The sequence below is a fragment of the Hemitrygon akajei genome, chromosome 9 (genome assembly GCF_048418815.1).
Source record: "Hemitrygon akajei chromosome 9, sHemAka1.3, whole genome shotgun sequence".
NCBI classification, from domain to species: Eukaryota; Metazoa; Chordata; class Chondrichthyes; order Myliobatiformes; family Dasyatidae; genus Hemitrygon; species Hemitrygon akajei.
This window is the reverse complement of record NC_133132.1, coordinates 70,445,243-70,472,667: the sequence shown is the minus strand read 5'-3', so window position 1 is coordinate 70,472,667 and position 27,425 is coordinate 70,445,243. Positions and strand designations below refer to the sequence as shown.

Sequence of the window (27,425 nt, the reverse complement as noted above, 5' to 3'; positions counted from 1 at the left end):
GCATCCACTTGGTTCTTTGGACCAGCGCTTATCCACCATAATGACCTCCCTAAGGTCTGTGATTGGCTTGTGAATGTATCATGGTCCAGGCTCCACTCCCAAGGAAAACGTAACCCAGGCTAACACTCATAATTCTGAGGGAGTCGTGCACACGTTGAAGGACTTAGTACCACACAGGAAGCCATTCTTCCCATCAGGTCCATTCTAACTCCCATGGGAAAATCAAATCTGTCTCAATATCTCCCCCTTACTGTATTGCTCCTCTGTAACTTACCTTGTCTACGTATCTGTCAACTTCCCTTTCAGCCTTTCTGTGACAGACATGGACTAAACAGTAAGTTACAGCAGCCGACAAATCTACCAGTCTTTGTGTGTGTTGAGAAACCCAGAACTTCTGGCAGAAACAGGGTCATGAGAAAACATGCCAGCCCTGCACAGAACCTGCTCGGGTCCTTCGAGACGTGTCACCGCATATCTCTGTGCAGTATAGAGTCAGGAATGCACTATAGGAGTGGCAGCATTACGCTGTGAGAAGGATGGTGCTGTGGGAGGATCACAATGACAAATGGTAGGTAATAAAATCTGGAGCAATACACAAGATACTGGAGGAACTCAGCAGACCAGGCAGCTTCTGTACAGCAAAATGGGCAGTTGATGTTTTCGGTCAAATTCCTTCATCTGGATTGAAAGACAGAGGGGAGACAGCCAGTATAAAAAGTTGGGGAGTAACGTTGCAGCAAGAACTAGCAGGTGATTGGTGGATCCTGGTGAGGAGGTGTAATAGGCAGATGGAGGAGGCGACAGTGGGAAGAGAGTGAGAGGCTATTCCCACTGTCTCCTTGGTTATTTTGCTGAAAACCTCAAATCTCTGTTCTCTAGTTACTGATTTTTTCCAGTGGAGGAAGGTTCTCATCATTTACTTCATGATTCTTCAGTGTCCTCTTAACCTTTCTGGTCTGTGAAGAACACTTCTCTGGGCCTTGGGGAACATCGGGTAGCAACCTCGCCATTTCTTCAGCAGTTGTCTGATTTCTACGAGGCTCAAACCAGTGTGCAAGGAGCCAGCCGGATTCGAACCCAGGACCACTCGCCTCAAAGTCCAGTGCGGATGCCACCACACCACCGGCTGGCATTTGTACTTCTAACTATCTTTATTTTTGGAAATGGAGTTTCAGAATCAGAGTCAGGTTTATTATCACCGGCAGGACAATACATGATAATATAGCAAGGAAAAAAAATAATTAGCCAAGTAAATCAATTACAGTAAGTATATGTATGTATATTATATAGTTAGATTAAAAATAGAGCAAAACAGAAATTTTATGCACGCACGCGCACACGCACACACACACCGCCCCCCCCCCCTTTCTAGAGCACAGTTCCCTAAGTGATTTAGAAGATTTAGCATAACCTCTTGGCCACTGCACATCATTTGCTTTATAAAAATGTGAAGTACCACATAAGCTACATAGTGTCACGTTGGAAGAGTCATTGTTATACAGAGTGTACCAGCAACCTAGAATAGTGATCTAGAGAAGTTGGTTCAAAATCCCAGCAGATGAGGTGGAGAATCCTAAAACCAGTTAACTAAATAATTCTGAAATAAGAAGCTGCTTGGAGTAATAGTGACTATGGAACTATCACATCTTTTTCAGTCTTCTTCCTCTGAATAGCAACTCAATTGATGTCGTATCTTCTACAGCACAGAATGACCTGATAGGTCTACGTGTATGCTGACAGGATGGGAGATAGACTTGGCCTTCACAGAGAAGAGAGCGTTTTAGGGAGAAATATCCAGAGCACAAGCCCTTGGCAACTGAGGTTTGGATGATTTAGCCTGCAATAATTAAAAAGCCAGGATTGGCAGAGGGATTATTTAAAATTAAGTCAGGGTTTAACGCAGAGCCAATGAAGGTCAGACAGCACATAGTCAATGTGTGCACAGGACTGGTGCTGTCGAGAGCCTACACAGATGAGTTTTTGATGATTCTTTTAGGAAGTACAGGGAGATGGGGCACTGGCATTGACAAGCAGGGATAACAAAGATTTGGATGAAGGTTTCAGCAGTGGATAGGCTGAGACAGGCTGGTAGGGAGACACTGTGATCTGGAATAGCGGGCTATTATATATTATTCAAAATGTGGCACAGATCAAATACAGTTGTGAACAGCCTTTAGATATTTGATATGGAATTGGGATGGAGCTAATTGGAGGGAACACAGCTAGTGGCAAGGACAGAGGCATTGGCTTCACTCTTTCATGTATCAGTCACTGACTGGGCTGGGATGTGTGTATATCAGTCACTGACTGGGCTGGGATGTGTGTACATCAGTCTCTGACTGGGCTGGGATGTGTGTATATCAGTCTCTGACTGGGCTGTGATGTGTGTACATCAGTCTCTGACTGGGCTGGGATGTGTGTATATCAGTCACTGACTGGGCTGGGATGTGTGTACATCAGTCACTGACTGGGCTGGGATGTGTGTACATCAGTCACTGACTGGGCTGGGATGTGTGTACATCAGTCTCTGACTGGGCTGGGATGTGTGTATATCAGTCACTGACTGGGCTGGGATGTGTGTACATCAGTCTCTGATTGGGCTGGGATGTGTGTACATCAGTCTCTGACTGGGCTGGGATGTGTGTACATCAGTCTCTGATTGGGCTGGGATGTGTGTACATCAGTCTCTGACTGGGCTGGGATGTGTGTACATCAGTCACTGACTGGGCTGGGATGTGTGTACATCAGTCTCTGACTGGGCTGTGATGTGTGTACATCAGTCTCTGACTGGGCTGGGATGTGTGTACATCAGTCACTGACTGGGCTGGGATGTGTGTACATCAGTCTCTGACTGGGCTGGGATGTGTGTATATCAGTCTCTGACTGGGCTGTGATGTGTGTACATCAGTCACTGACTGGGCTGGGATGTGTGTACATCAGTCTCTGACTGGGCTGGGATGTGTGTACATCAGTCTCTGACTGGGCTGGGATGTGTGTACATCAGTCACTGACTGGGCTGTGATGTGTGTACATCAGTCTCTGACTGGGCTGGGATGTGTGTATATCAGTCTCTGACTGGGCTGTGATGTGTGTACATCAGTCTCTGACTGGGCTGGGATGTGTGTATATCAGTCACTGACTGGGCTGGGATGTGTGTACATCAGTCACTGACTGGGCTGGGATGTGTGTACATCAGTCACTGACTGGGCTGGGATGTGTGTACATCAGTCTCTGACTGGGCTGGGATGTGTGTATATCAGTCACTGACTGGGCTGGGATGTGTGTACGTCAGTCTCTGACCGGGCTGGGATGTGTGTACATCAGTCTCTGACTGGGCTGGGATGTGTGTATATCAGTCACTGACTGGGCTGGGATGTGTGTACATCAGTCACTGACCGGGCTGGGATGTGTGTATATCAGTCACTGACTGGGCTGGGATGTGTGTACATCAGTCACTGATTGGGCTGGGATGTGTGTACATCAGTCTCTGACTGGGCTGGGATGTGTGTATATCAGTCACTGACTGGGCTGGGATGTGTGTACATCAGTCACTGACTGGGCTGGGATGTGTGTACATCTGTCTCTGACTGGGCTGGGATGTGTGTACATCAGTCTCTGACTGGGCTGGGATGTGTGTATATCAGTCTCTGACTGGGCTGTGATGTGTGTACATCAGTCTCTGACTGGGCTGGGATGTGTGTATATCAGTCACTGACTGGGCTGGGATGTGTGTACATCAGTCACTGACCGGGCTGGGATGTGTGTATATCAGTCACTGACTGGGCTGGGATGTGTGTACATCAGTCTCTGACTGGGCTGGGATGTCTGTACATCAGTCACTGACTGGGCTGGGATGTGTGTATATCAGTCACTGACTGGGCTGGGATGTGTGTACATCAGTCACTGACTGGGCTGTGATGTGTGTACATTAGTCTCTGATTGGGCTGGGATGTGTGTACATCAGTCACTGACTGGGCTGGGATGTGTGTACATCAGTCTCTGACTGGGCTGGGATGTGTGTATATCAGTCACTGACTGGGCTGGGATGTGTGTACATCAGTCTCTGACTGGGCTGGGATGTGTGTACATCAGTCTCTGACTGGGCTGGGATGTGTGTACATCAGTCTCTGACTGGGCTGGGATGTGTGTATATCAGTCACTGACTGGGCTGGGATGTGTGTACATCAGTCTCTGACTGGGCTGGGATGTGTGTACATCAGTCTCTGACTGGGCTGGGATGTGTGTACATCAGTCACTGACTGGGCTGGGATGTGTGTACATCAGTCACTGACTGGGCTGGGATGTGTGTACATCAGTCTCTGATTGGGCTGGGATGTGTGTATATCAGTCACTGACCGGGCTGGGATGTGTGTATATCAGTCACTGACTGGGCTGGGATGTGTGTACATCAGTCTCTGATTGGGCTGGGATGTGTGTATATCAGTCACTGACTGGGCTGGGATGTGTGTATATCAGTCTCTGACTGGGCTGGGATGTGTGTACATCAGTCACTGACTGGGCTGGGATGTGTGTATATCAGTCACTGACTGGGCTGGGATGTGTGTACATCAGTCTCTGACTGGGCTGGGATGTGTGTATATCAGTCTCTGACTGGGCTGTGATGTGTGTACATCAGTCTCTGACTGGGCTGGGATGTGTGTATATCAGTCACTGACTGGGCTGGGATGTGTGTACATCAGTCACTGACTGGGCTGGGATGTGTGTATATCAGTCTCTGACTGGGCTGGGATGTGTGTATATCAGTCACTGACTGGGCTGGGATGTGTGTACATCAGTCTCTGACTGGGCTGGGATGTGTGTACATCAGTCTCTGACTGGGCTGGGATGTGTGTACATCAGTCTCTGACTGGGCTGGGATGTGTGTATATCAGTCACTGACAGGGCTGGGATGTGTGTACATCAGTCTCTGACTGGGCTGGGATGTGTGTACATCAGTCTCTGACTGGGCTGGGATGTGTATATATCAGTCACTGACTGGGCTGGGATGTGTGTATATCAGTCACTGACTGGGCTGGGATGTGTGTACATCAGTCTCTGACTGGGCTGGGATGTCTGTACATCAGTCACTGACTGGGCTGGGATGTGTGTATATCAGTCACTGACTGGGCTGGGATGTGTGTACATCAGTCTCTGACTGGGCTGGGATGTGTGTACATCAGTCTCTGACTGGGCTGTGATGTGTGTACATCAGTCACTGACTGGGCTGTGATGTGTGTACATCAGTCTCTGATTGGGCTGGGATGTGTGTACATCAGTCTCTGACTGGGCTGGGATGTGTGTACATCAGTCACTGATTGGGCTGGGATGTGTGTACATCAGTCTCTGACTGGGCTGGGATGTGTGTATATCAGTCACTGACTGGGCTGGGATGTGTGTACATCAGTCTCTGACTGGGCTGGGATGTGTGTACATCAGTCTCTGACTGGGCTGGGATGTGTGTATATCAGTCACTGACTGGGCTGGGATGTGTGTACATCAGTCTCTGACTGGGCTGGGATGTGTGTACATCAGTCTCTGACTGGGCTGGGATGTGTGTACATCAGTCACTGACTGGGCTGGGATGTGTGTACATCAGTCACTGACTGGGCTGGGATGTGTGTACATCAGTCTCTGATTGGGCTGGGATGTGTGTATATCAGTCACTGACCGGGCTGGGATGTGTGTATATCAGTCACTGACTGGGCTGGGATGTGTGTATATCAGTCTCTGACTGGGCTGGGATGTGTGTATATCAGTCACTGACTGGGCTGGGATGTGTGTACATCAGTCTCTGACTGGGCTGGGATGTGTGTATATCAGTCACTGACTGGGCTGGGATGTGTGTACATCAGTCTCTGACTGGGCTGGGATGTCTGTATATCAGTCACTGACTGGGCTGGGGTATCTGCCTGTCACTGACCAAGAGATTCACTAAATAAAAACACAAAATGCTGGCAGAACTCAGCAGGCCGGACAGCATCTATGGGAGGAGGTAGTGACGACGTTTCGGGCCGAAACTCTTCATCAGGACTGAAGTAACATGGGATGGTCAAGGAGGGAGGGTTGAGGTAGAGAGCTGGGAAGTGATAGGCTGGAGGGAAATGGGCTAGGGGGAAAGTGGAGAATTATGGGAAATAAAAGAGAAAGAAATGTAGGGCTGGGGGGAGATTATAGTGAGGGGGGAAATAGAGAGAGAAAGAGAACCAGACTAAAATAATAGATAGGGATGGGGGTAGTGGGGTGCAGGGGTATCAACGGAGGTCAGTGAGTTGGATATTCATGCCAGCAGGTAGGAGGCTACCTTGGCGGGATATAAGGTATTGCTCCATCGACCTGCGTGTGGCCTCATCTTGACGGTAGAGGAGGCCATGGACAGACATGTCAGAGTGGGAGTGGTCTGTGGAATTGAAGTGTGTGGCCGCAGGGAGATCCCGCCACTGCTGGAGGACTGAGCGCCGGTGTTCGGCGAAACGGTCTCCCAGTCTGCGGCGGGTCTCCCCAATGTATAAATGGCCACATCGGGAGCACTGGATACAGTATATCACCCCAGTTGACTCGCCGGTGAAGTGGTGCCTCACCTGAAAGGACTGTCAGGGGCCTGGGATGGTGGTGAGGGAAGAAGTGTGGGGGCAGGTGTAGCACTTCTTCCGTTTGCAGGGATAAGTGCCTGGAGGGAGGTCGGTGGGGAGGGATGGGGGGGATGAATGGACAAGGGAGTTGCGTAGGAAGCGATCCCTGCGGAATGCCGAGAGTGTGGGGGAGGGGAAGATGTGGCTGGTGGTGGGGTCCCGTAGGAGGTGGCGGAAGTTACGGAGGATTATACGATGGATCTGTAGGCTGGTAGGGTGACAGGTGAGGACCAGGGGGACTCTATCCCTGGTGGGCTGGCGGGGGGATGGGGTGAGGGCAGAGGTGCGTGAAATACGGGAGACGCAATGGAGAGCAGAGTTGATAGTGGATGAAGGGAAGCCCCTTTCTTTAAAAAAGGAAGACATCTCCTTTGTCCTAGAATGAAAGGCCTCATCCTGAAAGCAGATGCGGCGGAGGCGGAGGAATTGAGAGAAAGGGATAGCATTTTTGCAGGAGACAGGGTGGGAGGAGGAATAGTCTAGGTAGCTGTGGGAGTCTGTAGGTTTGTAGTAGACGTCAGTGGATAGGCTGTCTCCACAGATAGAAACAGAAAGATCTAGAAAGGGGAGTGAGGTGTCGGAAATAGACCAGGTGAATTTGAGGGCGGGGTGAAGTTGGAGGCGAAGTTAATGAAGTCGACGAGCTCAGCATGTGTGCAGGAAGCAGCGCCGATGCAGTCGTCGATATAACGCAAGAAAAGAGGAGGACAGATACCGGTGTAGGCTTGGAACATAGATTGCTCCACATGGCCGACAAAAAGGCAGGCATAGCTAGGAACCATGCGGGTGCCCATGGCTACACCTTTAGTTTGGAGGAAGTGGGAGGAGCCAAAGGAGAAATTGTTAAGGGTGAGGACTAATTCCGCAAGGCGGAGAAGAGTGGTGGTAGAGGGTGACTGGCTGGGTCTGGAATCCAGGAAGAAACGGAGAGCTTGGAGACCTTCCTGGTGGAACTTCAAGTTCCCTGGCCCCCACCGCCTCATTTTCACCATGGACATCCAGTCTCTATATACCTCTATCCCCCACCAGGAAGGTCTCCAGACCCAGCCAGTCTTTTATTTCCCATAATTCCCCATCTTCCCCCTAGCCCATTTCCCTCCAGCCTATCACTTCCCAGCTCTCTACCTCATCCCTCCCTCCACTTCTTATCCCCCCTCGACCATCCCATGTTACTTCACTCCTGATGAAGGGTTTTGGCCCGAAACGTCGTCACTACCTCCACCCATAGATGCTGTCTGGCCTGCTGAGTTCTGCCAGCATTTTGTGTTTTTATTTATTTCCAGCATCTGCAGATTCACTCGTGTTGCAAGAGATTCACTACTTGGCTTTCCATTTATTGCACCCACTTGCTTATGAATGGCTGTGTAAGCTTATATTACCTGACCCAGATATTGAGTTTTAAAGCCCTATGAAGTACAGTCACTGCAATTACCAATGTTTCAGAAAGAAATCACTGACTTTGCAAGGCAGGGATCTATAAGTGACTCACACCCCACTGCGGCTGATGCTAAACTCAGGAAACCAGAGATCTGGTTTTTTGAAGCTGCTACACACACTGACTGTGAGATAGGCTGAGATTAATTCCCAGCAACACTCAAGTGAAACCTTTAGTAGGGGTGGGAGAATTTTGTTGCACTTGTGCAGTAGTACCAGAATCAGAATCAGGTTTATTATCACCAGTATTTGTTATGAAATTTGTTACCTTAGCAGCAGCAGTTCAATGCAATACATAATATAGAAGAGATAGAGAGATTCCTTGCAGTATATACATATAAATATATTGAATAGATTAAAAATTGTGCAAACAACAGAAATTATATATATTTAAAAAGTGAGGTAGTGTTCACGGGTTCAATGTCCATTTAGGAATCGGGTGGCAGAGGGGAAGAAGCTGTTCCTGAATCGCTGAGTGTGTGCCTCCTACCTGGTGGTACAACAGTCTGCAATGCTTACTTTAGTTTGGGCTTTGGTGTGCTGAGAACGCTTTCGTTATCCTCCATCTCAGGACCACTGTCGCTGGGATTGTAAACTTCGAGGCTATCGTACAGCAGGTCGAGATCTTCCTCTGCTTCCTGGGTGTGGTCAACGGGATCGGAGTCCAAAACCTTGCACATAAACGATTATTTGTCAGTGCTGGTCAACTATCAGAAAATCATTGTTCGCATCAGAGACTCCACAAAGTCCAGTCAGAGAGTCCTCAGCTCAGGTAAGGCATCACTTACCACAGGTGCTGACACTAGCACATTCTAGGTGTCTCAGATCTGCTGCATAGATTTGAGCCCCAAACAGTCAAAACTGCAGTATTCAAGGACCCTGACTCTTCTAAGAGTAAGTACTAAGGGAGCAAAAAACTGTAGGAGGGGCAGTACTGATGGAGAACCATATTGTGGAAGGACTGATGCTGAGGGAGTAATCACACTATGGGAGAGATGGTAATGAGGAAGCATTACACTGTGGGAGGGTGGTACTGAGGGATTGTCACACTGTAGGAGAGGGTAATGAGGAAGCATTACATTGTGGGAGGGTGGTACTGAGGGATTGTCACACTGTAGGAGGGGGTAATGAGGGAGCACCACACTGTGGGAGGGTGGTACTGAGGAATTGCCACACTGTGGGATGGGCAGTATTGATGAGAGTAATGCACTGTATGGACATTAGCTACAGTTCCAGTGCCTCAGGATATGCTCTCAATTATTCTCTCATTACCCTGCCTGACTCAGTAAGTGTGTCAAACCCCTTGCCTTCACTGGTAACTCTACCTAAACACAATTTAATGGTGACTGAGAATCTTTCTGTTCATCTTCCACATATTTGTAGCTTTACACTCAACGTGACTAATGCCAATGCTCTTCTGGTCTGCTTTCCTCTTTGTTCGGACATTCTACTACCTGTGTCATCTAAAACTTCATCAAAATTCTATAGCTGTGTGGTGGAGAGTAGACTGACTGATTATATCAGCCTGGTATGGAAACACCAATGCCCTTGAATGGAAAAGCTAACAAAAAGTAGTAGATACAGCCCAGTCCATCCTGAGTAAAGCCTTCCCCACCACTGAGCACATCTATAAGGAGAACTGTCTCAGGAAAGCAGCATCCATCATCAAGGACCCCCACTATCCAGGCCACGCTCTCTTCTTGCTGCTGCCATCAAGAAGCTGGTACAGAAGCCTCAGGATTCACACCACTATGTTCAGTAACAGTTATTACCACCCCCCCCCCCCACCATCAAACACTTGAATCAGAGGGGATAACTTCACTCAACTTCAAAGTTTAAAGTAAATTTATTTTCAAAGTACATATATATTATCATATACAACCCTGAGATTCATTTTCTTGTACACATACACAGTAAATCCAAGAAGCACAATAAAATTCACTAAAGACCACACCTCACAGGAGAGTCAAACAACCAATGTGCAAAAGACAACAAATGGCTCAACTACTACAGGGGGAAAAAACCCAATAAATATTGAGAATGCAGAGTCCTTAGGTTGTGGGAACACTTCAGTGATGGGGCAAGAGAAATTGAGTGAAGCTATCCCCACTGGTTCATGAGGTTGAAGGCTGAGGTGTAAGAACTGTTCCTAAACCTGGTAGTGTAGTTCCTGAGTCTCCTATAGCTTCTTCCCGATGGCAACAGTGAGAAGATACTTTCCTTTTAATGGCTCTTACATGCTGGAGACAGGACAGATCTTCAGAAATGATAACATCGAGGGATTTTAAATTGCTGACCTTCTCCACCTCTTATCCCCCAATGAGGACTGGCGCATAAACCTCTGGTTTCAAAGTTCAAAAGTTCAAAATTCAAAGTACATTTATTAAGTATGTATACTATATACAACCTTGAGATTCATCTCCTCACAAGAAGCAAAAGAAACGCAATAGAACCCATTAAAAAGACTATCAAACACCAAAGAGCAGAAAAAATGTGCAAACAATAAAAGCAAGTAACATTCAGAACTGAAATCCACAGCCACGACGCCAGTCATCACTGCAGCTGATCCAGGAGCCTGTTAGTTGCAGGCCACAACCACAGTTCAGCACAGACAAGTAACAGCTCACCAAGCAGTCCCTCACCTCCAGCCCTAAAACACCAACTTTTTCAATCAGTTCATTCCTCCTAAAGTCAATAAGCAGCTTCTTGGTCTTGCTGACATTGATTGAGAGGCTGTTCTGGCATCACTCAGCCAGATTTCAATCTCTCTCCTATATGCTGATTCATCACCACCTTTAATTCAATTTGATTCAACTTCACTCACCCCAACACAGAACTGTTTCCACAACCTATGGACTCACTTTCAAGGAGTCTTCAGCTCATGGTCTTGATATATATATATATAAATATTATATTATATTATATATATATATATATATATATATATAAAAATTTATTTACGTGTTTACGTAGGTATATATGTATAGTTTGTTGTCCTTTGCACGTGGGTTGTTTGCCTTGTTGTGCATGATTTTTCATTGATTTGATGGTGTTTATTTGTATCTTCTGTGAATCCCCTCAACAAAGTGAATCTCAGGGTTGTATATAGTGACATATACATTATGTACTTTGATAATAAGTTTGTTTTTGTTTGAAAACCTTTCATGAGGCACCTAGTCAAAGGCCTTATGAAAGTCCAAATACACAATATCAGCTAGTTCTTCCTTTGCTATCCTGCTAGCTTCACACATAAATGACCCCTAAAATGCTCTATAATGTGAAAGTGTTTCAGTGGCTTCAGCATTGTTCCCATAATGAGAATCCAAACCTGCATATTTGTGTCTGCCCTTCAATACAGTCACACAATCAAGGCTGTAAATTTGGGTCACTGCTTTCAATAGCAGCTCAACTACTGAGTATATTAGAGGATGAGATATTGGTGCAGCTGGTAAAATAGCTACCCCATAGAACCAATGACCAAGGTTTAATCCTGACTTGACATGCTCTCTGTATGGAGTTTGCATGTTCTTCTCTTATGAACATAAGATTTCCCCCAGCAGCTCTGGTTTCCTCCCACATCCCAAAGTCTAGCTGGCTACAGTAAGTCACCTCTGATGTAGACAGGTGACAGGAGCATCATGCTATTGATGGGCATTAGATAGAGATTAATTTATGGGAAATAAATGGTGAGAGAGGAGGTGTCGCTTACAGGGATAAGTGCCGGGAGGCAGATTAGTGGGGAGAGATAAATGGACAAGGGAATCAGTAAAAAGCAGAGAGTATGTGGGAAGTAAAGACGTGTTTGGTAGTAGGATCCCACTGAAAATGGCGGAAGTTGCGGAGAATGGTGGGTTGGATGTGGAGGCTCATGAGGTGGTAGGTGACAACACAAGGAACTCTATGCCTGTTACAGTGGAGGGAATATGGGTGAACACCGATGTCCGGGAAGTGGAGGAGATGCAGGTAAACACGGTGTCAATGGTAGAGCAAGGGAAACCCTGTTCTTTGAAGAAGGAGGACATCTCCAAAGTCCTGAAAAAAGGAATAGCATTTTCACAAGAGACAGGGTGGGAAAAAGTACAGTCAGTAGGTTTATAAAAGAAGTTGGTAGACAGTTTGTCTCCAGAGATGGAGACAGAGAGATCGAGAAAGAAGAGAAAGGTTTCAGAAATGGACCAAGTGAATTTAAAGGCAGGGTGGAAGTTGGAGGCAAAGTTGACGAAATTAACAAGCTCAACATGGGTGCATGAATCAGCACCAATGCAATCGTCAATGTATCATAGAAAGAGTTGGGGAGCAATACCAGGGAAGGCTTGGACCCATGCTGGGGCCCATTTTGATGTCCACTTGAGTTTGGATAAAGAGAGAGGATCCGAAGGAGAAATTATTGAAGGTGAGGACCAGTTCTTCCAGACAGAGAGGGTGATGGTGCAGGGAACTGGTTGGATCTTTTGTCAAGAAAGAAGTGGAGAGTTTTAAGATCTTCTTGATGGGGATAGAAACATATAGGGGGCTGGACATCCATGGTGAAAATGAGGTGATCAGGGCCATGGAATTGAAAGTTACTGAGGAGATCGATAGCATGTGAAGTATCATGGATATAAGTGGGAAAGGGTTGACCCAAGGAAAATAGAATGGAATCAAGGTGTGCAGACATGAGTTCAGTGGGACAGGAGCATGCTGGATGGGCTACCCCTGCTTATAATCCATACATTATTCCCATGTAATGCCACAGCAGAGTTGGGGGTGTACAGTGACAGTAAGATTTCTGTATAGGAAAGATGCCATTAAGCTGGAAGGAGTGCAGAGGAAATTTATGAGGATATTACTGGAACTCAAGGAAATGAGTTATGGAGAGAGGCCGGGCCGGTTGGTATTTTTTCCATTGGAGCATAAGAGAATGAAAGATAATCTTAATGAGGTGTATAAGATCATGGGGCCATAGATAGGATATACGTGCAGAGTCTTTTACCTAGGGTGGGAGAGTCGGGAACTAGAAAGCAAAGCTTTAAGGTGAGCAGGGAGAGATTTCATAAGAACATGAGGATTAACTTTTTCCACCTAGAAGGTGGTCAGTATATGGAATGAGCTGCTTGGTGAGGCAGGGATATTAACATCATTTAAATGGTACATGGATGGGAAAGGTTTAGACCGGGGTTCCCAACCTTCTTTATGTTTTGGTCCAATGCCATCAAACAAGGGGGTTGTGCACCCCAGGTTGGGAACCCCTGGTTTAGATGTACATGAGCCAAACACAGGCAAATGGGATCAGCTTAGATGAGAATCTTGGTTGGCATGGACCAAAGAGCCTTTGTTTCCATGCCGTATGACTCAATGTCTCTTTGACATTCTCAGGATTTTGAGCTGGTGTGCATCACTTGCAAGTAAACCAAAGCTTCAGACTTGAGAAGGTGGGCACCCTGCCAACTCTATAAGTAACAGCATGTGTTAAACAAAAACAAGAATTGGGTGCAGAGAGGCTGACACACATGCTGGTGATCAAGTTGGCATATTATAAAGTTGCAGGTTTTAACTAATAACCAGGAAAAGAACAGGTAAGATAGGATTGGTTAACTTTAAATGTTTAAATGTCTAATTATTACCTTCGCTAAATACCCTGTGCACAAAAATACAAGGCTGGGACAGCACTGACTAATAGCCCCAAGTTACAAGAGGTTTCCTGACAATTACCTGTAGGTATATTTCTTCATCTCAGAAAAGTCCATTTTCTACAGTGACATACCTTTTCATTCCATATACACATAATATAAATTTGTAAGTTTCATATGAGCTAGGAATTTCATACATTGCTGTGTAAATAATCTGAATTCTTTCATTTCAGTGAATATCACCCTTACAGTAAAACATTTTAGCATTATTGTCACCAACTTGAAAAAATGTTTTAAAAGGGTACGGGAGGATTTATGTAGAATCAAATTTAATTCTTAACTTAGCAGCATTGATGATTCAACAGTTCCCTAGTACAATAAGATGGGTTCATGATCTCACAATCTACCTCACTGTGGGCCTTTCACCTTATTACACTTTCCCTGTAACACGTTATTCTACATTCGGTTCATTTCGCTTGTAATGAAATGATCAATATGAATGGTATGCAGAACAGTTTTATTCACTGTACCTAGTGTACATGACAATAATAATAAACAATTTACTGGTCTCTCCCCAGACTGGTAAATTGGCAACCTGTGCTATCTGAACAAATCCTGCACCATCAGTACCCCACTCCTACACAGAACCCACAGCAAGCAGCTGACCCTTCCCAACGTACACCTACCTCATCTGTCACTTTGAATCGCTTCAGCAAGGCAACAAACTTCTGTTTGAAGTTGGGTTGCTAAGTAGAGAGAAAAGACTGTGAGCTGAGGTTGCAACTGCACATTATTGCATAGAGCTTTCTGCACAGGTGGGGATCTGAGCATTACAAGCCAGCACAGAGTGAGAGACAACTTTACTTTTTTATTTCAACCAAGCCTCCTGAGCAAATAACTTTCCACTGAAACAGGCAAGAAAGACTGCAACTAGAATTAGCTCCTGGCCACACCCATACACCTGTCACAGGTGAGCACTGATGGATGTTCAATAGGAGACTTCAGCAATCTTCTTGGTTAAAATGGTCCTGTACTTCAAAAGAATAGATATTCCCTTAAAACAGAAACCAGTATATCCTGGAAAATATAAAGCAGAAAGCTTAAACTACAACAACATTTCATCACACAACCAGATCTTTCATAGTAGGACACAAGAAGGTGTGCCAAGTGTTCCTTTCTATACTTCTCACAGGCTCCCCTGCAGTAGAGTGGTAAACATCTCTGATCTGGTGGGGCTTTTTGTGGGAACACTCTGGGGTCTGGCTTGGTACTGGAGGGGTAACATACACCCAATCTTCTCTAAGGACCCAGCCGGCCAGTCAGCCCAAGTGGGTGAACTGGCTTCTTTCTGACCCGGGTGAAGAGATCTGGCTCAGGAAGCAGAATTAAAACAAGCATTCTTTCTCCATGTTGTGGCCTAACTCACCCACAGTGAAGAGGTGGTAAGCTTTCTGTTACCCACTTCCAGTGCTTAGGGTGGAAGGTGGGAATGAAACTTAGTCAAACTTATTGAGAGATTTAAAGTTGAAACTTTCTGGCATGTCAGTACATGGCTTCTTCTTCTGCCACGATGAGGCCACCCTCAGGTTGGAGGAATAACATTTTATATTATGTTTCGGTAGCTTCCAACCTGATAGCATGAACATCAATTTCTCCAACTTCTGGTAATTATTCCCCCTCCCCTTTTCCTCTTCAATTCCACACACTGGCTTCACTTCTCCTCACCAGTCTTTAACCTGCCGTGGTGACCCTCTCCTTCCCTTTCACCCATGGTATACTCTAAACCTATCAGATTCCTTTTTCTCCAGCCCGTTACCTTTCCCATCTTTCAACCTCCCGACTTCTTACATATCCCCCTCCCCACTCACCTGGCTTCACCTTCTAGCTTGTCCTCCTTCCCCTCTCCCACCTTTCTATTCTGGTTTCTTCCCCCTCCCTTTCCAGTCCTGATGAAGGGTCTCAGGCCAAAACTTTGACTATTTATGAATTTCCATAGATGCTGTAGACCTGTTGAGTTCCTCCAGCATTTTATGTGTTTTACTAATCAAAAACTAATGTAATTTTTCTCCTTTGCCATAGTCAGTCCCTCTTTCCTGCCAAGTGCCTCTTGCATCTTTAATCTTTCATTTTTCTTTCCTGTTCTCCTTTTTCCTCCTTCCTCTGCAGTTGTTCTCCCTCCTCTGCCTTACCTCTGTCCTCCCTCTGTTCTCTCCCTTCCCCCAATGGGACTCTGTTGGTCAGTTACCGAGTGGGGGTGTTAAATTTATAGCTGGACTTACCCGTGTTATTGAAGTTGCTCTCATCATCTTTCGTCGGGTCTTCTTGGCTTTCCTCAGTTCATCATCTTCGTCATATAAATCCTAGACACAGCCACAAGACACTAGTCAGAGAGAATCTACACACAGGATGACCATTCAATCACTGTCAATACTAAAAAGTTCAATCCTCTCACTACAAGAGTGTTCCAATTTACTGAGGATGACTTTCTAGTGTTTTATGTCAATGACAAACATTGAGAATATACACCACATACCCAAGACCAGCTGTTCAATACATAGTATATTACAGCACAGGAGTAAGCCCTTTGCCTCCTGATACCAACTGAAACATCCCATCTGCCTGCACATGGTCCATATACCTCTATTCCCCGCCAACTCAAGTGTCTAAAAGCCTCTTACACGTTGCTATCGTATTTACATCACCAGCTCATCTAGCAGCACATTCCAGGCACTTACTACTCTCTGTGTAAAAAAAACTCACCTCATAAATCTCCTTTAACCTTTTCCCTCACTTAAAACTATATAAGTTTAATAATTGGCCATACTTAGTTCTAGGATAGTCAGGAGTTTTTCTCCTAGGATGGAAATGTTGAATATTAGTCCTTCAGTACTGACAACATCTTTGTGAATATCTTCTGCACTCTTTTAACCTAATCACTAGCTTCCTCTAGTGTGGGGACCAAAACTGTCTTTTCCTTAAATTCATGTTTCAGCCATGTAAGCTGGAGACATCAGACAACTGACAGTATTCTAATACCTGGCTAGGTACAGCATCATCACTGCCTTCCTGCTCAGAGGAAAAACTGTCGTCCTCTTCTTCAGAGTAATTATCAATGTCTGGAGATTGATCTGCAAGATATGAGACAAGATATATGTTACGTTTTCCCACTTGCACCATCACACAATCCTTCAATAAGATGAATGTCCTGGCTGGGGTTATATTTCTACTTCATACACACAAAATGCTGGAGGAACTCATCAACTTAGGCAGCATTTTTGGGCAGAATAAACTGTTGATGTTTTGGGCTGAGACACTCTATCAGGACTGGAAAGGAAGAAGACAAAATAAGAAGGTGGGGGGGAGGGAAGAAGTACAGATTACAGATAGGTGAGGCCAGCTGAGGGGGAAGGGAGGGATGAAGTAAGAAGCTGGGAGAGGATAGGTAAAAGAGATAAAAGGCTGAAGAAGGAATCTGACAGGAAAGGGCAGTGAATATGGAAGATATAAAAGGAGGAGGGGAACTAGAGGGAGGTGATGGGCAGGTGAGGCATAGGGGTGAGCGGGGAACCTGAATGGGGAATGGAAACAAAGAGGAAGGAGAAACTATCAGAAGTTGGAGAAATCAATATTCATACTATCAAGTTGGAGACTACCAGATGGAATACGAGGTGTTGCTCCCTAACCTGAGTTCGGTCTCCTTGAAGCAGCATAAGAGGCTATGGACAGACATGTCAGAATGGGAATAGGAAGTCAAATTAAAATGGGTAGCCCTTGGAAAATCCTGCCTTATTTGGTGAACGGTGTGAAAGTTCTCGGCGTGGCAGTCCCATGATCTGCATCAGGTCTTACCAACGTAGAGGAGGCCACCTGAGGAGCACCAGATATAGCAGATGATCACAAAAGACTTACAGGTAAAGTGTCATCTCACTCTCCACTCCTTCTCCTGCTTCCACCTGCACCTTCGTGACCTTCTTACTCTGGCTTCTGCACCCTTCCTTTCCAGTCGTGATAAAGGGTCTCAGCCCGAAATATCAAATGTATATTCCCCTTTATAGATGCAGCCTGACTTCCTGAGCTCCTCCAGTATTTTGCGTGTGTTGCTCAAGATTTCCAGCTTCTGCTGAATCTCGTGTGTTTCTGATTTCCACTTCATTATTGACATTGCAGTACCTGCATACACCAGGTGGTGGCTGTCTCTGAGAGTGAGTAACTGCCTTGCGAACAAGGGCTAACCGAATTCTCCTGGTTCACAGTCCTCAGAGGGGAATTTAATGTATGAGAGTTTCAAAGTCTACCATTATCACTGTAGTTCAGTGCAATGTGTAAAGTTGAAAGGGAAGCACTGAGAGTGTATTGCACAAACTGGAGGGTTGGTACTGAGGGAGTACCATCCTAAGAGGAAAGGCAGCACTGAGGAAGCATCACACTATGGGTGAGGCAGTACTGACAGAGCACCACACTGTGAAAGGGGCAGTACTGGAGGAGTGTTGGTGGGTGGGGTAGTACTGAGGGAGCATCACAGCACGAGAGGAGCAGAGCTACAGGAGTTCTGTATGGTGGGAGGGTCTACACCGTGTGAATTATTCCCTGTATTGTGCAACTCTTAATTTTGAAGATAGTTTATCAGTTACTGTAAGAAGTTGTCTTTTTATTCACCAGCATTGAATTTCCTGACTAATGCTGAATGTAATTGAATCAGGGAGATCTTCGTATGAACACAAGAGAACAGGAGCAGCGTTCCTCAGATCGCCCCCACCATCCAAGACGATCACTGCTGCTCTAACGTATGAAAGTAAGAAACTGCAGAGAGTGGTGACCTCACCATTGCTTCATGAGCACAACCCTCCCCACCAAGAGTGGTACCTACAGAAAGCATTGCCTCAACAAGGCTACATTTATCTCAAAGATCCCCACTGCCATGGCCATGCCATCTTCTTGCAGCTACCACTGGACAGTTTCACACCATCATGCCCAAAAACATTCTAGAACCAACTGGCGCAATCTTAATCACTACAGTTTAGTAACACTATGACCGCTTTGCACTAAAATGGACTTTGTGTTTCTTTGGATCCAGTTTTGTTGTTTTGTAGTGTAAGGATGCAGCTTATTTGCCAGTCAAAAGCCCCTTCTGTTGTGTTAATCATGATTGGTTAGTTTAAAAACTGCAGCCACTCTTCCCATTGGTTGGCTTGTGCGCCACAGTGCTCATTTCCAGTTCCAGGCACCTTGGGGGGGGGTGGGGGGGGGCGGTATAGAATAGTATGTGCAGGAGACCTGCTTTCTCTCTTTCCCTTTGCCTCACAGAACTATCAGGAAGGTATGCTCTGCATGCACTTTTAACTAAGAATCTGTTTGATGAATATTTAGATTTGTAGTTTGTGCAACCTGGGGGAACTTAAATGTTTGGTCGAAATTTTACTGTTTGTAAATAAATGATTAATATGCCAATTCGTAGTTAGTGTTTTCTATCTCATTCACCAAACCCCACAAACCTGCTTCAATTTATATGTTTGTGAAACCTGCGTAAAATGTCTGTTTTTTGTGTGAATGTTTACACAATGCATGTACCTGTGATGCTCCTGCAAGCTTTTCACTGCACCTGTGCGTACATATTACTTGTGCACATGCATGTAACCTAGACTTTGACTCCTCTTCTGTGCCAGTTCCCTATAGCACCTCAATTCCCTGATCTTTTAAACATTTATCTGGTTTTTCTTCAGATAACCCCCATGATCTAGACTCCACAGCCTTTGGGTAAAGAACTCCTGAGATACACCAAACTCTACGAGAAGATACACCTCCAATTCAAATGACCACCCTTTGGATGGCTGTCCAGCAGAGTTAGTGATGTACCTGAAGGCTGTGCTTCTCCAGAATGTGGTATGAAACTGGGTCTGGATAATTTCATTTTGAAAGCAACCACAGCCACAATCAATCACCTACCTGAGGGTTTGGTCTTGGCTCCTGCAAGTACACTGCCATCCTCATGATCAATGGGTTGGCTGGACAGGGAGTAGATGCTGATCTCAGCGACCCGCACTGACACATCTTTAATGTTGGAGTGAAGTCCGAGCACCTGTCCACCATCAGTGGGATGCTGCATTACCTGCCAAGGCAAGCACGTTCTCATGATCACACTGCAGGATACACAAAGCACCTTTCCCAACAGAGATTACAAAGCACAATCACCTCCATAAACAGAGTACATCAGTCTGCAGTCTCTCTGAAACAACTTGGAGCATTGTGTACAGTTCAGTTCTGGTTGCTGTTTCATAGAAAGGATCTCATTAAACTGGACAGCATGCAGAAAAGATTCACAAGGATGTTACCAGGACCAGAGCACTTCAGTTATAAGGAGAGACTAGGGAGGGTGGCACTTCTTTTCCCTGGAGTAAAGGAAAATGAGGGGTGTTCTTACAGAGCTTTATAAAATCATATGAGGGGCATAGATGAGGTGGACAGTCACAGTGTTTTCCCAGGATAATGGAGTCTAAACCTAGAGGGCACACAGGTAAGGTGACAGGGGAAAAATGAGGGCAAAGATTTTAAAGAGTTCTGAGGGACAATTTTTCACACAGAGAATGGTGGATATATGGAACAAGCTGCCATGAAATAATAAAGGCAGGGAAAGTTGCCTTTAAAACCCATTTGAGTATGGATAGGAAAGCTTTAGAGACGAACGGGAGTAGTTCAGAAAGGCACCTTATTTAGCATGGACAAATTGGGCACAAGGGCCTGTTTTACAATCTCAGATTGTATATTACAGGTGGTTCCATTCCCCCGGCCTTTATCAGATGTCACAGAATCAAAGGGTTATGCAGAACATAAATAGCTCTTTGCCCATTTATCCATGCCAACCAGGATGCCTATCTGGGCTGGTTTTACTTGCTTGCATTTGCCCATATCTCACTAAACCTTTCCTATCCATGTACCTGTTCAAATAACTTTTAATTGCTGTAACTGTACCAGGTTCTACAAGTTCCTACTGCAATCTTTTTCTGTTTGAAAGCCCCTGATGAAACAACCTCCGTAACCCCCTTGGATAACACATTCCAAATTCTACAGAAAATCCTTAGCTCATGGCACCTTGTTAGCTTCATGGTTCTGCAGTTCATCAATAGTTTAGAGGTGGAGTAAATCAAGAGAGGCATAGAGATGGTGGAGGCACATAGTCTTCTATCCGCAGGAAAAGGGAATCAAAGACTAGAGAGCATAGGTTTAAGGTTGGAAGGGATGGAAGATTTAAAAAGAACAATTTAAAAAAGCAACTTTTTCCACTCAGAGAGTGGTCAGTAAATGGAACGAGCTGTCAGAGGAAGTGCTTGAGGGACAATAGACAGTAGGTCCAGGAGTAGGCCATTCGGCCCTTCTAGCCAGCACCGCCATTCACTGTGGTCATGGCTGATCATACACAATCAGTACCCCGTTCCTGCCCTCTCCCCATATCCCTTGACCCCACTATCTATAAGAGCTCTATCTAACTCTCTCTTGAAAGCATCCAGAGACTTGACCTCCACTGCCTTCTGGAGCAGAGCATTCCACATATCCACCACTCTCTGGGTGAAAAAGTTTTTCTGCATCTCTGTTCTAAATGGCCTACCCCTTATTCTTAAACTGTGGCCTCTAGTTCTGGACTCACCCATCAGCGGGAACATGCTTCCTGTCTCCAGCGTGTCCAATCCCTTAATAATCTTATATGTTTCAATCAGATCGCCTCTCATCCTTCTAAATTCCAGTGTATACAAGCCCAGTCGCTCCAATCTTTCAACATATGACAGTCCCGCCATTCCGGGAATTAACCTTGTGAACCTACGCTGCACTCCCTCAATAGCAAGAATGTCCTTCCTCAAATTTGGAGACCAAAACTGCACACAATACTCCAGGTGGGGTCTCACCCAGGGCCCTGTACAGCTGCAGAAGGACCTCTTTACTCCTATACTCAATTCCTCTTGTTATAAAGGCCAGCATGCCATTAGCTTTCTTCACTGCCTGCTGTACCTGCATGCTTGCTTTCATTGACTGATGTACAAGAACACCTAGATCTCGTTGTGCTTCCCCTTTTCCTAACTTGACTCCATTTAGATAGTAATCTGCCTTCCTGTTCTTGCCACCAAAGTGGATAACCTCACATTTATCCACATTAAACTGCATCTGCCATACATTTGCCCACTCACCCAACCTGTCCAAGTCACCCTGCATTCTCATAACATCCTCCTGACATTTCACACTGCCACCCAGCTTTCTGTCATCGGCAAATTTGCTAATGTTACTTTTGATCCCTTCACCTAAATCATTAATGTATATTGTAAACAGCTACGGTCCCAGCACTGAACCTTGTGGTACCCCACTGGTCACAGCCTGCCATTCTGAAAGGGACCCGTTAATCGCTACTCCTTGTTTCCTGTCAGCCAGCCAATTTTCAATCCATGTCAGTACTCTGCCCCCAATACCATGTGCCCTAATTTTGCCCACTAATCTCCTATGTGGGACTTTATCAAAAGCTTTCTGAAAGTCCAGGTACACTACATCCACTGGCTCTCCCTTGTCCATTTTCATAGTTACATCCTCAAAAAAGATTAGTCAGAAGATTAGTCAAGCATGATTTTCCCTTTGTAAATCCATGCTGACTCGGACTGATCCTTCTACTGCTATCCAAATGTGTCGTAATTTCCTCTTTTATAATTGACTCCAGCATCTTTCCCACTACTGACGTCAGGCTAACCGGTCTATAATTCCCTGTTTTCTCTCTCCCTCCTTTCTTGAAAAGTGGGACAACATTAGCCACCCTCCAATCTGCAGGAACTGATCCTGAATCTATAGAACATTGGAAAATGATTACCAATGTGTCCACGATTTCTAGAGCCACCTCTTTTAAGTACCCTGGGATGCAGACCATAAGGTCCCAGGGACTTATCAGCCTTCAGACTCAACGGTCTATCCAACATTATTTCTTGCCTAATATAAATTTCCTTCAGTTCATCCATTACCCTAGTTCCTTTGACCACTATTACTTCTGGGAGATTGTTTGTGTCTTCGCTAGTGAAGACAGATCCAAAGTACCTGTTCAACTCATCTGCCATTTCCTTGTTCCCCATAATAAATTCACCCGTTTCTGTCTTCAATGGCCCAATTTTGGTCTTAACTATTTTTTTGCTTTTCCCATATCTAAAGAAGCTTTTACTATCCTCCTTTATATTCTTGGCTAGTTTACCTTCGTACCTCATTTTTTCTCCACGTATTGCCTTTTTTGTTATCTTCTGCTGCTCTTTAAAAGCTTCCCAGTCCTCCGGTTTCCTGCTCATCTTTGCTATGTTATACTTCTTCTCTTTTATTTTTATACTGTCCTTTACTTCCCTCGTCAGCCATGGCCGCCCCTTACTCCCCTTAGGATCTTTCTTCCTCTTTGGAATGAACCAATCCTGCACCTTCCACATTATTCCCAGAAATACTTGCCATTGTTGTTCCACTGTCTTCCCTGCTAGGGTATTGTTCCATTGAACTTTGGTCAGCTCCTCCCTCATAGCTCCATGGTTCCCTTTGTTCAACTGTAATACTGACACATCCGATTTTCCCTTCTCCTTCTCAAATTGTAGGTTAAAACATATCATATTATGGTCACTACCTCCTAATGGCTCCTTTACCTTGAGGTCCCTGATCAAATCCGGTTCATTGCACAACACTAAATCTAGAATTGCCTTCTCCCTGGTAGGCTCCAGTACCAGCTGTTCTAAGAATCCATCTCGGAGGCACTCCACAAACTCCCTTTCTTGGGGCCCAGTGCCATTCTCCAGTCCAGGGAGGTACATTAACAGCATTTGGACAGGTTCATGGATAGGAAAGGTTTAGGGAGATATGGGCCAAACACAGACAAATGGGACCTGCTTAGACAGAAATCTTGGTTAACATGAACTAGTCAGGCTGAAAGGCCTGTTTTCATGCTTCTTTACCCTATGACCCTGCAAGTTCTCCTCAATATTTGGAAACCCGTTTTAATCTTTCTCAGACCAACAGGGAATACAATTCCGATTTGTGTAATCTCATCTGATAACTTAACCCTGAGATCCCAGCTACCATTTGGGTAAATTTAGGCTGCACCCCCTCCATGACGAATATATCTTCCCTCAGGTACAATGCTAATAATCTAACAAGAGCAGCTGGTGGCTTTGTATTGCTGTAGCAATACTTGTAACCAGTCTTCTAAATATAAAAGCCAACAGATTCCTGCCTATGACAATTGCATGATCTATCTACTTGAGTGTTAAATTTTTTATTGCTGCCTATGTTTCTTTCTTTCTTTTTTTTAAAAAACATTTTTTTATTAGTTTTTCAAAACATTTTACAAATTAAAAACCCCAAATCCCAATGAGGAGCATTAATACAGTGCAAAATTAAGCGTACAATAACAATATGCTACAAAGGAAGAGAATTTAACAAAAAAGCACCTAAATTAAAGACAAGTAAGCTTAGTGTCCTCCCCAAGCCCCACAACATGATAAAAAACAACAACAACTCCAGACCGACCACAACACAGTATAAAGAGTACAGGTCAGGACAGTCAAACTCCCAGACTGTGAATACACTTAGCAGCAGAGGATAATAATGCCTACTACCAGAAAAAAAAGGGAGCTGAAAGCAAGGGACCAAAAAGAAGAAGAAAAAAAAATCCTAGTCAGGAGGAAGGTTATGAAAGTACTCGATAAAAGGTCCCCAGACCTTATGGAACTTTAGATCCGAATTAAGGACTGAATAATGAATTTTTTGTTTCATTTTTATACAGAATGCTGTTCTATTCCTTTTAGCTCCAAAGTGGATGACCTCGGATTTCTTGCTCATGGGTAAAGCACTGATGATATTCCCAAGGGGAAGCAGGGAAATTAGACAGGTGCGAGACCACAAGGCACAGGTGTAGGGATGCTGGAACTGCAAGGAACTTCAGGAATGGAGCTGAGAGAGAAAATAAATCAACTATGACTAAATGATGGAGCAGACTAGTTCTGCTCCTATACCTTATGCCTTATGGAATCTGTAGCAGACAGTGAAAACTTACCTCAGCCATATCGATCGAGCCCACAGCCAATGTCTTGTAGCCTAGGATGGTGCGGTTTTTATACCTCTTCCTCCTCTGCAGCAGGATCTGTAGCGTGTTTGCATCCCTCTTCAGGAAATGGGGGTACTGACAATGAAAGAAAGTGGAGTTTTCAGTTGATTAGAGGTAGCATACTGATGCAGGCAGCTTACTGACATCTCACCAGTTCAAACACCAAAGTACCTCTCATCAGTTTAATTTCACCTGTACTCTTACAATTTCCTGAAGTTTAGGGGTATGGGAGTGTGGGTGGTTAAGTTACTGTGTTAACAATCACAGACCAAGACTGATGATCTGATCCAGCTAAATGAGCTATCTAGATAAGTACATGGATAGGAGGCCTTTAGAAGACGATGGGCCAAATGGAGTTAACACACTGAGCAATACAGTCAGCACGGATGAGTTGGGCCGAATAGCCTGCTTCCATGCTGTATAACTCTATGAGGAGTCCATCCCACTCTAGCACAGCAGAGGGTAGACCCTCACTGTCAATGGTTATTCAGGTTTGGTAGCAGAGTGTATGCGTTGATCTAGAGTCCTGAGCTCAAGTTCCACCATAGCAACCAAGCAATTTAAATTCAAGTATTAAACCAGGGGTTCCCAAGCTGGGGTCCACAGAACCCTCAGTTAATGGCAGGGGTCCATGGCATAAAAAAGGTTGGGAACCCTGATTTAAATGGAGCCAGTTAAAAGTAACACTAAAAAGGGTGGCAGTCTCCCAGCATTTTCAGGAGTTGAGTAGGAAGAGATTACCAGAATCCCAAAGTGTGGTGGTGTCATATAATACGCATATCCTCTGATAAACCACCGGATTCTTGTAAATACCTAATGGCCCATAGAGAAAGAACTCTTGCACCTTTCTCACCTGGCTTATGTGTGTTCTGAACCCTCAGTAAAATGGTTGATTCTGAACTGAAATACACTAGCAAGTTACTCAGATTAAGGGGAATCCGGGATGGGCAATAACTGTCCCTATCCCACCTTGTGAGGGTATAATAAAAGAGAAATCAAAGGCAGGCAAAAATCTGAGTTTGTGGTTTACCACTGACCTGCACTTCAAGGTGAGTCTTTTGACAGCAGAGTTTACCAAAGGTGTTAGCAGGCAGCTATCCTTTCTCAGCCATGGCACCTGCGCTGTACCAGTTCCATACCTCCCTCTCTAGCTGTTCTGATAGTGAGAGATATGGAAGAGTATCCCAAGGATGACCTTTCATCCTTGTGAGGATGGACTGAGCCTTCAACTAGCATGATCAGCACTGCAGTTAAACTAAAAGCAGCATTGCCAATATATGGCACAGCCACATCTTGGGATTTAGCTCTGCCCACTTAATGTCTGAAAGTGCTGGGAGATCTCCACCCAATGCAGTTGTGGAAGTTGTTGGGTGGGTAGGATTGCACTATCCTCACTGCAGTTTAAATGAATGATACAATTCTAATGTTAAAACATAAACGCTTTTCAAAACAGATTCCTCTGGCTGGAAAGACTAGAACCAGGAGATTAATCTCACTATTTGTCATTTAGGACCAAGATTAGCTTAAAGGCTTTAATGAATTGGTAAATGCTTGGTATCTTGTCCACTAGGATCTATGAAAGTTCAACCACATATTTCAGCCTGAAATCAGTCTGATCTTGTACAGTAAGTGGTTCAAGGGATGTAGGGATCAGGTAGGAAAGTGACAGACGACCAGCTGTCATCTTACTGAATGGCTTCCTCCTGCTCCTGTGTCTTGCATTTCCAGTACAAGTACAACAGTGAATACCAGCTAGCTCTTCTACCACAGAAAGAGTATCATCAGCCCTTTGTTCATCAGGTATGAACTCCAGGAGCCTCACAAGCTCTCAGGTTTAGTAGTGATGCGATGTCAGTTGGATATCAAGCTTCACAATGGCAGTATTTTAGGGGACCTCCCCAAGCAACCTGTTGAGAAATCCCTAGGCAGAATCTGCTGAACCAACCACACTATAGCATTGTAGAGGAATCAGGTATGGCAGCATTGTGGTTAAGGGCTAGCAGTCAGAGTTCTGGATCACTGATCCAGAAACATACAATTTTAAACTCTACTATGGCAGATGAGCAAATTAAATTCAAACAACTATATAAGTCAAGAATTAAAATTTTAGTCTCAGTACCAGCAACAATGAATCTACTAGATGGTTATAAATGGAAACCTCAGTCCTCATGCAATTTGGCCTGTATGTGGCTCAAAGCCTACTAATACAGTTGACTCTTAACTGCATCTTTAGGGATGGATGATACATGTTGGTACTGCCCACATTTCATTATGTAACAAAAAGAAATGTTCACTTATATCAATGCAAATATGAACAGATTCAAGGATATGGAGTCAGTAGCGTTGAGGTGAAAAACCAGCCAATATCCTCTTGCAAAGCAGGGTCATGAGGCTAAATGGTCTCCCTTACTTTTATACACTACAGCCTAGAGCAACAAGATTTTAGAGGGGAAACACCTCATTGCTTACTCTTCTAGGAAGGGAAAGCATACAATATTGATGAAAGTGCAAGTGGCAAACCATGCAGTAGATACCTGCAAGGAAAAGGTGAGAGCTAACTCGGTCTCCATCAGCCCCCCTGGCGGGAGAAGATATTCGTTTGACCTTAGGATACGCTTCGAACCCTATAAGACACCAAAAAGAGAAAAAGATCTC

The 27,425-nt window shown here is 44.9% G+C and overlaps 1 protein-coding gene across 6 annotated transcripts in view; it reads right to left on the bottom strand.

Moving 5' to 3' along the window:
* Positions 1-27,425, bottom strand: part of LOC140733225 (phosphofurin acidic cluster sorting protein 1-like) — a 279,192-nt gene that overhangs the window by 73,370 nt on the left and 178,397 nt on the right. For 4 of the 6 annotated variants that reach the window (XM_073056265.1, XM_073056267.1, XM_073056266.1 and 1 more), the window contains exons 3-9: positions 27,305-27,394; positions 24,720-24,845; positions 19,616-19,778; positions 16,709-16,800; positions 15,952-16,032; positions 14,359-14,418; positions 8,583-8,734 (exon numbers count right to left, since the gene is read on the bottom strand). In XM_073056265.1, the coding sequence (XP_072912366.1) occupies positions 8,583-8,734; positions 14,359-14,418; positions 15,952-16,032; positions 16,709-16,800; positions 19,616-19,778; positions 24,720-24,845; positions 27,305-27,394 (764 nt within the window). The remainder of the gene's footprint in view (positions 1-8,582; positions 8,735-14,358; positions 14,419-15,951; positions 16,033-16,708; positions 16,801-19,615; positions 19,779-24,719; positions 24,846-27,304; positions 27,395-27,425) is intronic. The other 2 variants (XM_073056268.1, XM_073056269.1) reach the window with 2 other exon arrangements.